Source organism: Monodon monoceros, unplaced genomic scaffold, assembly GCF_005190385.1.
Source record: "Monodon monoceros isolate NGI ecotype Baffin Bay Population unplaced genomic scaffold, NGI_Narwhal_1 Super_Scaffold_1, whole genome shotgun sequence".
In the NCBI taxonomy this organism is placed as follows: Eukaryota; Metazoa; Chordata; class Mammalia; order Artiodactyla; family Monodontidae; genus Monodon; species Monodon monoceros.
The window spans coordinates 64,788,691-64,800,937 of NW_021703765.1; the positions used below are offsets into that span (position 1 = coordinate 64,788,691).

Below are 12,247 nucleotides of genomic sequence, written 5' to 3' on the forward strand. Positions count from 1 at the left end.
CACTGGCCACAGGGACCACCAAAGTCGAGAAAGTGGAAAGTGCATCCAACTTCACGTGTAGCAAAAGCTGCCACTATTTAATCTGGTGATACTAAGTCCAGCTGTATTAAGAGCCAACTCCATTTTATTAATCCTTGATTAATCAGAATTCTTGATTAACTGGAGCTTGGCAGAATACTTTGAAAACAAGTTCACATCAAGACACTAAAAAAAAAGAAAAAAAAAAAAGGCTTCTGTGCATGTCCTAGGAGCGGTACACATTTGACTACAAATCAAACATCATTTGTCTATAATCACAGCTCAGTGAGAACTGACGGTCAGAACTGGGTCCCTGAAGAATTTAAGCGTTCTGAATCATTACAGAAAGAAGAGAGGTGAAATCATATAAAGGTAGAACAGGACGGTCACATGCAGAGAATATCTGACAGCACAGACTTCCTGCGTGCCCCTGTGCTTGCCACGGGGTCCAGGAAGCCACAGTGGAGCCACCCCGGGGTCCTCTGGGTGCCACGGGGTGATCCCTTGAGCAGAGGTGCCACCCGGCCCGCCCACTCTGTGCTCTTCACACCTGCCTGGCGTGGAGCATGCGCCGCTTGGTGCTGGCATGTTCAGCGCCAGCGTGCGGCATGAAAGCTGAAGAAACAGGAGCCTGCTAAACAAAAGTGTCACACGCAAATTGTGGTTCACGCCACGGGTTCCTGGAACCACTGACAGATCGAATCCATCTTCTAATGAGATCCATCTGGGACTTTAATAGCAACCACAAATAGGACCTATCCTATGCCAGATCGCACTGTTTCGCACAGAGCTTCCAATGGGCTTATTTTATTCTAGGAGCAGAAAGCACGGTGAGGACACCGAAGGACACATCCCATGTGACTGTCAGGTGTGGGTGGGCTTGCTGGCGGGGGTACTACTGGGGAGCAGGCGAGGAGCAGAGGCAGGATGTTATTATTGCGCCTAATAAATTCTCTCCACTGCCTAGGCCTGTTGGGAGAATAATGAACTGTTGCAAAAGGAAAGCAGCAATTATTCAATTAATTCGCTCCACGAGCACTGACTACCCGTCTGCTGGGTGCCCGGACTTCTCTGTCCCGACATGAGTTCACGCCGACTGCGACCGTGCCCCAGACTGCGGAGAAGCCCAGGCAGAGGTGGCCGTTAGCGTGCCGGCGAACAGAGAGTCCGCTTAGCCTGACTGCGTATCAGACCCCTGTGCTATTGGTTTGCTGTACTTGAAAAGAGAATAGATGCGTACAGAAAGGGAGGCTCTAGAGGAGAAAATGAGGGAACACGGGCAGCCCCTTCATCCCACGACCAGAAGCCGCCAGGTATGACTGCGGGTCTTCAGAGGCTGTCAGAGGCTGATCTCGTTTTAAAGGCACCAGTCTTAAGAACACCCAAATTGACCCCGTTTCCATGCTAGGGTTATTTATCTAAGGAGTACGCCACCAAGACAAAGGACTTTAGACAGACCTGACCGGACAAGAAGCCATGACCTTCCCCAGCCCGACAACGACACAAGATGTGAAGGACGGCTGGTCCTACAGCCCCAGGACATGCTCTTCAGAACGAGGCAGCCTTCCGGACCCTGGAGGCTGTTCTGGCCCCACAGGGCGGATGCCTGCTCTCAGACTCGAAGCATGCTGCGGCCAGTCCCCAGGCGCCACCTGCCCTCGGGAGGGCTCGGCACGGCCCGGGGACAGAGACAGGCAAGCTCATGCAGGGGTTAGTATCACAGAGGTCAGTCCCATCACCACATACAGAGTACCTGGGAATAACCTACTTTGAGGGCTCAAATGCAGATAGGTCTTCTGCCTTGGGCTTGAGGCTAAACCAGCAAAATAAAATGAAGAAAAACAAAAACATACCCTGTGATATCAACAATGCCACATGTGCCATTTGCAAAATGCTCAGACAGGCCTGAATTGTGACAAGTCACTTCATTTGTGTGTTTTTATGGCTTGGAAACGGGTCTCCCCAGCTTTCAGCACCCCAGGGCCCTGTGGTCGAGGGCCCGGCTCACAGAAGCAGTGGCAAAGATGAGCCTGTGCCCAGCGCCCGGGGGAGGGAGTGGGGCAGGGAGGGGTCCGAGGCAGCTCCTGTGAGGCCCAACTGGCTCACTGGCCCAGTCATCCTTCTTTCTCTCTGCTCACTGGCTGAGGCCTCGCTCCAGCTCCCCTTTGCTAACTGTTTCAGAATTTGGTTTGGAAGGGAAACCCGGTAAGTTACAGAAGTTGGAGGAAAGAAGAACGTGGACTGTGGAAAGGTCTCTCCCTCCAGGTCACGCTATTAAAAGGAATTCTCTACTCGGTGCCAATACTAACCGGAGTCAAGAGGGAGGATTCAGGGATCCCGACTGTACCCCTCAACGATGGCAGGTAGATACAGATCTCTTGAAAACAGACAGTTCTCAAACTGGGAGATCAATTTAAAGACTACGCTAAAGCGTACAAAGTGAAACACATCTAACTATCACCACCGAAACTCAATGAAGAGCCTTGTCTTACTGACCCCCATTTTACGGGTGTTAGCCTGGTCCTGGGGGAAGAGACAGGAGCTGACATCACGTGGCAGGAGAGGACCTTTCCGCTTTGCCCAGCGTAAGAGATGTACACTCTTGGGCTGACAGTATGGAATTTAACTTCCTCCAAAATGCTGAAAGCTCAAAATATCCGTGGAGAAAGACATGAAACTGTTAGCAACATAAATGAAGTCTCATCTCTTAAAACATTAAGGTTCTTCTAGATACTCCCTTTGAAGTCTGAAAAATGTTAAAAATTCAGAATTTGGTTTCCAAATCAAGAACAGAATTTTACAGTCCTTGCCACTTAAAAACACAAAAAGACGAGAGGGAGAGTCCATTCTCAACAGCCTCCCTTTCATTTTGCTTTCTCATTAAGTAAGGCAGCTCCCTGGGCAGAACTCCCCTCGGCTTAAAAGACAGAATTGCTCTACTGCTAAATGATGGATCAAAACCTGTCCTGTAACCATGATTCATTTCATCAGAGCTTTTAACACAAGCTCCCCTTCCATCGAGTCAATGGATTCACAGACATTGGCAGATTAAATTCCCTTTCTGGCGTGAGTCAAAAAAATTCCTCAACTAAGTACATATAAAAAGTGACAACAGTCTAATGACTCAGCCTCTGAGGAAACCAGATGCCAACCTCACGTTTCATTAACGACTGCCCTAATCAGCAAAAGACAAGAGACTCGGTACCTTTTTGATGGTATTGTGTTTGCTGCTGGTGCCGCCCGGATCAGAGTTCTCGTTGTGCAGAATATCTAAGGCCGTCTCCCTCTCTTTGAGTTTCAAGGCCTCGATCTCTGTCTTGAGTTCATTGAGCTGCTCCTGCAGGTGCTTGCTCTTCTCCATATACTCCACTCTGCCAGAGAGAGGACAGAGTATCAGGGGGTCTGGCAAACAGTGAGGCGCACCGTGGCCGAGAGGCACCAGACCCACACGCTGCGTGGCCTGGGACCCAGGGTCTGAGCCTGGGGTTCACATCTCTGCTTGGCCACTCGCGGGCCATGGGAGCTTGGGCCAGTCACTAAACTGCTCTGCATCTGTTTCCTCATCCATAATATAGGGATAATGATCACAGGGCTGTGGTCGGGATTAAACAGAAGGAAGTGTAGGAAAGCCTCAGTAAACTCTCATACCAGTTGTAATGGATAACAGTTTTTAGTTCTACACAGAAAACAACACAAGAAACAAGCCTCCTGGCATCCAAAACAATCTTGTCTCAACCCTTCTCGGAGAAGTAATTCCATTCTAGTGACCTCTTCTGATAGGCCATGGCCACATCCCTACTTGTTTTGGGACATAATCTCCTAAAGATGACAGAAGCCCACTCAGCAAACACCAGGAATAGAAAGATGCCCACCACCACCTGCAAGCACACACGGTTATCTATGAAGGAAACCATCCTCAGGGTGTCCAGCTACACGGGCACAGCCAGGCAAACTGGGCATCACAGACACAAGGGACCTTCTGCAGTGATTCCCACGCACGGGTGGTGCCTGGTGCGCACAGGTAATGAGTAAGAAAACATAAACTGTGAAAAGGCAGTAAGCAGCCTCACCCTGATCACACAACCACGTACTGCCGAGCACACCTAGAAAACAGTGAAGGGTAGAGGGGAACTCCACCACGGGTGGAGGGGACTGGGGGTGCCACAGACACAGACGCTGGGTCCCTCTATCCTCAGGACACGAGCCCAGAGAGACTTACTGCCCGGCCTGTGGCTGCCCGGGCTGGACACGGAGAGGGTTACCTGAGGACACCAAACAGGTGAAAGCACATGGGCCGCAAAGTCAGACGGATGAAGCGCTGAACCCCGGATCTGTCCCTCATCAGCTGTGGGGTGCTGGGTGAGCTCCTTAAATGCTCTAAATCTGGGTTCTCATTTATAAATGGGAACACTAAACCTACCTTTGAAGTCAGTTGGTGGGAACGGAATGAGATAAAAGATAAAGGACCCTGTCACCCAGGCACCTCGTGCCTGGTAGCTACTGTGACATTTCCCTGCCCAGCCATGGCACAGATGGCCGATTTACCGACGGCCCTGATTAGGGGACCTCGGTTAGGTGCCCTCTGCAGTGGGGCTCCCTTCCATCTCAGAGCTACGTCCCCTGACCATAAAGTGAAGGAGGAAGACAGCTCAGGGCACGCCGGGCTCAAAGTGCGGATCCCGCAGCAGGGCTGCTCAATATGACTGTAGCCCCAGCCATTTGCCCTCCTCAGCCTTGAGCTGGAGTTTCTTCTCTCTCGTCCTTGTTCTAGACATGGGACCCGCCACAGAGCTCAGCCGCCAGAGAACACAACTAGGAAACGTGTCACATCACCAGGTTAGAACACGACCACCATGGACCACCACGTGAACAGCGGTCTGACTGGCTTGGAGACCTCTGACAGCCAGTCCTAGACTTCAGGTGAGCTCTGGAGTAACTATAAACTCCAGATCACCAATCAAGTGTCATTTTTATCCTGGAAGATGAATGCTGGTCTGTCGCCCTTCATTTCCAATTAGGAAATTCCTCTCCCGGTGGGTGAGGACAGAACAAACCTTTGTAGGAGTTAGTGCCAGGCTGCCCACGCGGGGCACAGGGGAGGGGAGGGGGCTCCGTACTTTTCTTTCTCTATCTCCATGGAAAGCCGCTTCATGTCAGTATCCTTGAAGTCGAAAGACAGGCTGTCACCAATGAGGTTGAAGCTTGGTATGTCAGGAGGCAGCGGGGCTGGGAGTGGGTTCATAGGCTACGAAGGAGAAATCTGATTAGGAGGTTCGGTTCCACACGAACAGAGGGCACTGCTGCATCAACCACCCACCCCTCCAGAGGCCACAAAGGCTCTGGACCCAGCGTGCCCACCCCTGAAGCAGAAAGGGAGGCAGTTAGATTTGTTTTGAGGACTTTCTCCTCCCAGATCAGAGGGTTGTCTAAAATATGGCCCCAATCTACGTCTCCCACCATCTGCCCTATAAGATCGTCAATGGTATCATTTATTACCCCTTGGACCACTTTGCTTCCCACCTCTGTTACTTTGCTTAAACCAAGTCACCTCCCCACGTCCCGTCTCTCTTTCAAGGCCCTAGAACATTCTGCACCATTCACTCCACCATGCGTTTGCTTAACAGTCGCCCTGAAGGCCCCACCAGGGGAACCGGAGGGCTGGGAGGGAAGGGACCGCTACGAGGTGAGAAGCAGCGTGGCTGGCAGCCCCAGGCTCACCGGGTATGTGGGTTTGGTGGTGATTTCCAGGAGCTTCTGCTTGGCTCTTCGCTCTGCCTCGCGGGCTTCCTGCAGGTCCTGCTTCAGCTGATCTGCCTCCTTGGCCCTGCAAGGAGAGAAGGGGCCCTCAGCTCCACAGAAGATGACAGGAGGAGGAAAGAGACCCCTCTTCCCCCTTGACCCCTGGAGAGGAGGGAGCTGGATTAACCCTGAGGGTGGCACCAGACCAGGCAAACAAGCACGGGGGTTGGGGGATGGAGGAGGATTTACATGAAATCAGAACTTCCGAAGCAGGAACAACATTCCCAGGTATTGTTCATTTCAACTGATTTCCAGTTTAAATCAAAACTGGGAGAGCAGTGAAGCAGGTGGCCAGAAGAGTCAAGGATGAACCTTTGCAACTGGGGGATGGGGAGGGAAATCAGGGGAGGAGCTAGAAGCTTCCTCTGCTTCTTTCTGGGTGAGAGTAGGCTGGGCAAAGGTGTCATACTGGATCACAAAGGGCAGGATGTGAAAGAACTGATTCTTCACGAACCCCAAGTGAAACAACCTCCTCGGGCAGGAAGATAAGTACGTCGCTGAGGGCCTCGTGCCTCGTCAGGACACTGGACCCAGGGGACCCAGCCCAACACACATCATTCACGGGGAAGTGACCGCACATGGAAAGAAAGGAGCCTGGGGCAGGGCGGGAAACGTGGAACCGTATTCCCAGAATGACATGCAAAGAATGGAGAGGAAACTGTAGCGACTGCACCCTGGCAGTGAAAAGCCAAATTCAGGTGTTCTAAACCCACAGACCGAGTGCCGCAAGGAATGAGCCAGGGTTGTCTGACGGCTGCGGAACCAGCACAGCCCAGAGCCTCCAATTGTCTTTGAAAAGAACAGACTACAGTCCCATCCTTCGACCTGGTCGTGAGCCAGGGCACCGTGCCCTCCCCTCCCATCTTCAGGGAAGCGTTAAAGGTGAATAGCTGCTGTCTCCCCACACACCCCTCAAACCAAAAGGGAAAAGAAGCACATTCTGTAAATGTCAGAAGAGCCTCCTCATGTCTCCTCAGCTAACAGCAGCCTGTGGACAAGCTCGATGGTTTTCCTGCAAACACGAGCATCACAGAGGCGGGGGCTCATTGCAAAGGCACAGCCCGACCAGAGTCCACTGGACAGGAGAACTAGGTTCCTGCGCCCGTCCAGCTCCAGCCCCACCGGCCTGTGCGGGAAGGAGCCTCTGCCCCTGCCTGGGAGACGGGTCAGCAGCTGCCAGCAGGCTCTGCCCCAGCGCAGGGCCTCCCCGCCCCCATGCTGACCTCCTCTCGGACTCCTCAGCCATCTTCAGCGCCAGCACTTCGGCCTCCAGCACCTTCTGCTCCATAAGGCGCTTCTCTTCCTCTGTCCGGATGGCCGTGGCCTTGATGCGCTGCATCTCCTGTTCGGCCTCTGCCGCCTTCTGTGCCAGGAGCTTTGCCTCCTCCTCAGTGATTTGGGCCTTTTCGGCCAACAGGTCGGCTGTCTCCTCGGACCGCATCTGGAGAAAAGAGCGTGCTCAGCGGGAACAGGAGTCCTGTGCCTGTCATCCCGCCCCGATCAGGTCTCAGACACTCAGGTCAGCAAGGACCAAGGTCTTGGACTCCTTGGGGCCCTGCCACTGAGTGTCCCCAAGCCACACCCTTCAACTTCTCAGAAGGCCCTTCAGGGTCCCTCCATGGGGACCCACTTGAGCTGAGGCTACACTTTATGAGGGAGAAACCCAACTTAACTCTGTCCTTCTTTCTCTTTAAATAAGTGCTTCAAAAGCACGGGAGACTGTGCCCTCTGGGGACACGTCACAATGTCTAGAGACATTTTTGATTATCACAAATAGGGGAATCTAGTGGGCAGAGGCCAGGGACACGGCCAACCAGCCCTCAACACACAGGATGGCCCCCACCAGGGGATGACCTGGCCCCGAGGTGGGGCAGGCCAAGGCTGAGACACCCTGCGGGAAAGGTGACCCACAGTGAGTGGAGTCTGCCTGCACTTGGAGGTTGAACTCAATCTAAATCTGCTCCTGGAAACACAGGCGGAGAGGAAGACAATAATTTTAAGCCAAAATGTCAAAGTAAATGTGCCTAATTCTGGAGTTGGGGGCCTAACTCCAGAACCAGAGGGAGTCCGAGTAGCCTCCCAGGACCCAGCCCCTTGGAAATCACCAGGGCTTCGTTGGCCATCGTCGCCTCTTCCTTCATCTGCAGCAGCCTCCTCTCCAGTTCGTCCCTCGTGCGTTCAGCCTCCTCCCTCATCTGCTTCTCTCGAGCGAGGCGCTGCCTCTCCATCTAGGGGGAATGAGCGGCCGCTGGTCACAGGGCCCATGACCTGCTGTGCCACAGATCTGAGGACAGCCAGTGCCCAGGGTCTCCCCTCTGGGGACCCTTTTCTTCCCTGGACTTCAGGTACCAGTGTTGTTCTCCTCGCCCACCACCCTCCATCCTTCTAAACCAGCTCTAGAGTGGAAAGCCGTGCTTATTGAAAAATCATCTAGTTGTAAATGAACAAACAGCAGAACACGGAGCCAGTCTCCACCTGGATGTACGGGCGCATCCGTACACGCTGGGTACAGAAACAGCTACCTGGTCAACGTGCCTGAGACCCCAGTGGCTCTGCCCTGCAGCTGACAGGACACAATGCAGGCTCCTTCTCCCCAAGGGGCAGCTCCAGAGATAGACCACATGTCCCTCTCCACCACCGTGAGCCACCGTGCCACTTCTTATCCACACAGACCCCTCCCACACCTCTAATCTCATCAACAGTAGCTCCACTCTTGCCTCTGACCCTCGGAGAAGATGGAATCATCCGTGTGATGCATCAATAGCTCACACATCGTATTTCACAGCAGGAGGCGGCGGCAGCCAGGCACAGACCCCCACAGCCTCAAGCGAAAGCAACTCCTGAGCCAGGCCTGTGACAGGAGGGAGCACGGGGGGAGGAGTGAGGACGCGGCCCTGATCCTTACGGCACCAGCACTAAGCTGCTACCGCCTCCCTTGCCTTCTGGATCACTGTATTAATCGGGCCACACGCCGAGCTTAATAAGCAGAGGACAAGTGCTATTCTCTGTGATCCTAGGGCTCTAGCTGAGTTCAGAAAGCAGGAGCCAGAAGTGACCACTGCACTATTTTCTTCCTTAAATAATTAAAGCACATTTAATTACTTAATTCTTGCTTCAATCTTCTCCCAAACACAAGATTTTTAAGATTGCTGCTTTTTCTAAATAGTAAGTCATAAAAATGCATTGGGCCTCGAAGGAATAATGCAAAGACAAGCAATAAAATACAGTAAATTTTTCTCCAGTTTTCCTCTTGCAGGTCAATGAAAAGCCTGGACGATTTGTTCTCTAATTTCCATCATATTACAATTCCCATTAGGTGGATGACTAGATCCCCATTATCCTCCACTTGAAAAAAGTCTACAATTCCCTTCTGCTCTCAGCATTGCACCCTCCCTGAGACCTCCACCCCAATCATAAGGGACCTCCTGTTTGCAAAGCGGTTTCAGCTCACAAAGACCTTCAGGTACAGTGTGTCCTCTGATCTGAGACACAGAAGAGAGATACTTAGCTCCACTTGACAGATAAGAAAACCGAGATCTGGAAGGTAAGTCAATCACTAGGGTCACATACTAAGTTTCACATCTGGCTCCAAGGTCAATGTCTGTACTGCTGGGCCATGGAGCCCCTGACCTGTGGTTGCCAGATGCCAGGAACGTGCATCTGCCATCCTACAGGCAGTGCAGGTCCAGGGGTGTGTTCAAGCTACTCTCTGCACAGCCTGGAGGCTTACACACTCCTTGCCGTGATCAGATCTCTCACTTCTAAGCTTTCCTCTGCTGATAAAGAGGTCAGAGAGGGCTCTTCTTGAAGTTGCCACTATGACCCTGTGCTGGCCCAGGAGCATTTCTTTGTCCAGCAAAATCCATTCCACTGCCCCCCACCCCACCCCAAAGCATCCCAAAGAGTACATCTGTGGCCTGCCATCTCAGAGAGCAAAGAGACGGAGCCGAGAGCACAGAGACGGAGCCGAGAGCACAATGGATCACACTGGGCATTTCATTCTAAACCTCAGGGCCGGGAGCCAGCTTCGTCGGAGGACCCAAATTAGAGAGCTGCACACAGACTAATTATTACCCCTCCAAGCCTGCAAGTCCTAAGGGCAGCCGATTGCAGCTGCTGCTACTCTGTCTAGTAGTTCATCCAAAGCCATGATTGATATTTCTCAGCAGCGGGGCTCAGATTAGCTGTGCGGATTGCGGTGAGTCAAAAAGGTCTAAGAGTAGAAAACAATGATGCAGATCGTCCAGCCTGCTGATAACGTGCTCCTGGCACCTCTCGCTGTGGGCGATGTGCCGCCTGGGCTGACCTGCAATGGGGAAGAGCGGCCGGAGTCTAATGCCAGCAGTGGGCGCAGAGATGCCGCCCTGCATTCCATCACCATCTAATTAGAAAAGGAGAAGGCTGGGCACAGGAGACAGGCAGGCAGAAAGAATGAAAGTTTAGCTGCATGGACGATGGATGGATGGATGGGTGGATAGGTGGGTGGATACATGTGGGCTTGGCTATCTCTGCCCACAACGTGCATTAATCACACTTCACTCAATTCACTGGAGAAATAACTAGGGATGTGTCTTTGAGATATGCTGTTAGAGTTTATTCCTCATTTCCAGAGCTGACGTCCCACCATCATTTATTCATCAGCCAAAAAGACCCAACAGGAATAAAATAAGAGTAGGCAGATCCGTGCTCAAAGGACTCCTGTGAGCCCATGACCACTCCTTACCTCCCGGCCAAGACCACCACCAGGAGACAATGGCAGTTCACCTGCTCACCTGCTTTCTGGCCTTCTCCTCCCTGGCCTGAGCTTTCATCTGCTGAACTTCCAAAGAATCGGCCTTCCTCCTCCTCATAAACAGGTCGTGGTTCCCGATACACAGCTGGAGAATCTGTGCAATGAAAGCAGGAGAAATGTTATACCCACACGTTGACTCCACTGAGACAGCACAGCAGCTACAGCATCTTGGTCCAAGGGCTCTTGTGGGGAACCTGAGAGAAGGTATGGAGGGAAACACCAACGTCCTCCCTATGGCCTCCAGGCCTCAGCTCTGGAGACAATCACAGTGAAGAGAGGAAGGGGTGCCATTTAGCTTGTCTTCTGATGCCCCTCACTGTGCGGAGTCAGGGCGTGGCTCCGCAGACCAGGGAAGATGACGGCAAAGCTTGTTCAACAGGCAGGGCTGGGACGACAAGTAATTCGTGGGAAAAAAGTAAGTTGGATTCCCCCACCTCCACCACATGCAAAACTCGACTCCAGAGGAATTAATGCCTTAAGTGCAAAGATCAAGCCCTGGAAATTCTTAGAAGAGAACATAGAAAAATATCTTGATGGTCACAGGATAAGGAAAGATATCAAGCAAGACACAAAAATCGCAAACAGTTAAGGAAAAGATGTATACATTTATCTACATTAAAAATTGTTAAGACATAAAAAGCAAGAGGAAAAATAAGACACAAAGTGGAAGAAGAGATAACCAATAAAGAAAACAAACAACCCAAAAGAAAAACAGCCAAAAGACAAGAAACAAGTTTGACAAAAGAGACAATGAGACTGGCCAATAAATATACAAAAAGATATTCAACCTCATTAGTAAAGATGCAAATTAATATGACACTGAGATACCATTTTAAATGCACAAGATTGGCAAAAATTTTTAAAGGCTAATAACACAATTGCTGAGGATATAGGATATAAGGCAAAAGGAAGTCTCACCCAGGGCTGTTGGATCTGTACATTAATTCACCTTCTTTGGAAAACAACGTGACATAACCTTGAATTTGAACATATACCACATGCAGGGCTATGTGAAGACACTCTCTAGACTCCAGGGAAGCAATTGCCCATGCGCACCAGTGGGCAGATACAAGATGCAGAAAGCACTTAATTGTCCATTAACAGGAGAACAGAGAAAAAAAAAAAAATATATATATATATATATTAACAGAATATATAATGGAATACTATACAGAAGTGAAATGAAAGGACCATATCTTTGAGCATCAACGTAGATAAATCTCAAAAATTAATGTGTAGGGGCTTCCCTGGTGGCGCAGATGGTTGAGAGTCCGCCTGCCGATGCAGGGGACACGGGTTCGTGCCCCGGTCCGGGAAGATCCCACATGCCGCAGAGTGGCTGGGCCCGCTGAGCCTGCACGTCCAGAGCCTGTGCTCCGCAACGGGAGAGGCCACAACAGTGAGAGGCCCGCGTACCGCAAAAAAAAAAAAAATTAATGTGTAAAAAAGGCATGTGACAGAAGAACACAGTTGATAGCACACATATAAATTTCAAAAACATACATAACTTGCCGTATACGAACTAAAGTTCTGATGAAAAGCAGGGGGATATTAAGCACACAGCTGAGAATGGTGGTCACCTTTGGGGAGAGGGGGGACAGTAGGGTGCTAATGCAGGGGCGGTTCCACAGTGTTGGG

The 12,247-nt window shown here is 51.3% G+C and overlaps 1 protein-coding gene across 4 annotated transcripts in view; it reads right to left on the reverse strand.

The window, feature by feature from the left end:
- The window catches only part of NF2 (neurofibromin 2), a 78,168-nt gene that overhangs the window by 11,228 nt on the left and 54,693 nt on the right, over positions 1–12,247 (reverse strand). Inside the window, exons 10-16 of one of the 4 annotated variants that reach the window (XM_029226306.1) lie at positions 10,590–10,703; positions 7,923–8,045; positions 7,041–7,258; positions 5,737–5,842; positions 5,136–5,263; positions 3,224–3,389; positions 1,787–1,831 (exon numbers count right to left, since the gene is read on the reverse strand). In XM_029226306.1, coding sequence (XP_029082139.1) covers positions 1,796–1,831; positions 3,224–3,389; positions 5,136–5,263; positions 5,737–5,842; positions 7,041–7,258; positions 7,923–8,045; positions 10,590–10,703 — 891 coding nt within the window. In that variant the 3' untranslated portion in view covers positions 1,787–1,795. Of the gene's footprint in view, positions 1–618; positions 1,832–3,216; positions 3,390–5,135; positions 5,264–5,736; positions 5,843–7,040; positions 7,259–7,922; positions 8,046–10,589; positions 10,704–12,247 lie in introns of those variants that run through there. The other 3 variants (XM_029226324.1, XM_029226316.1, XM_029226295.1) reach the window with 3 other exon arrangements.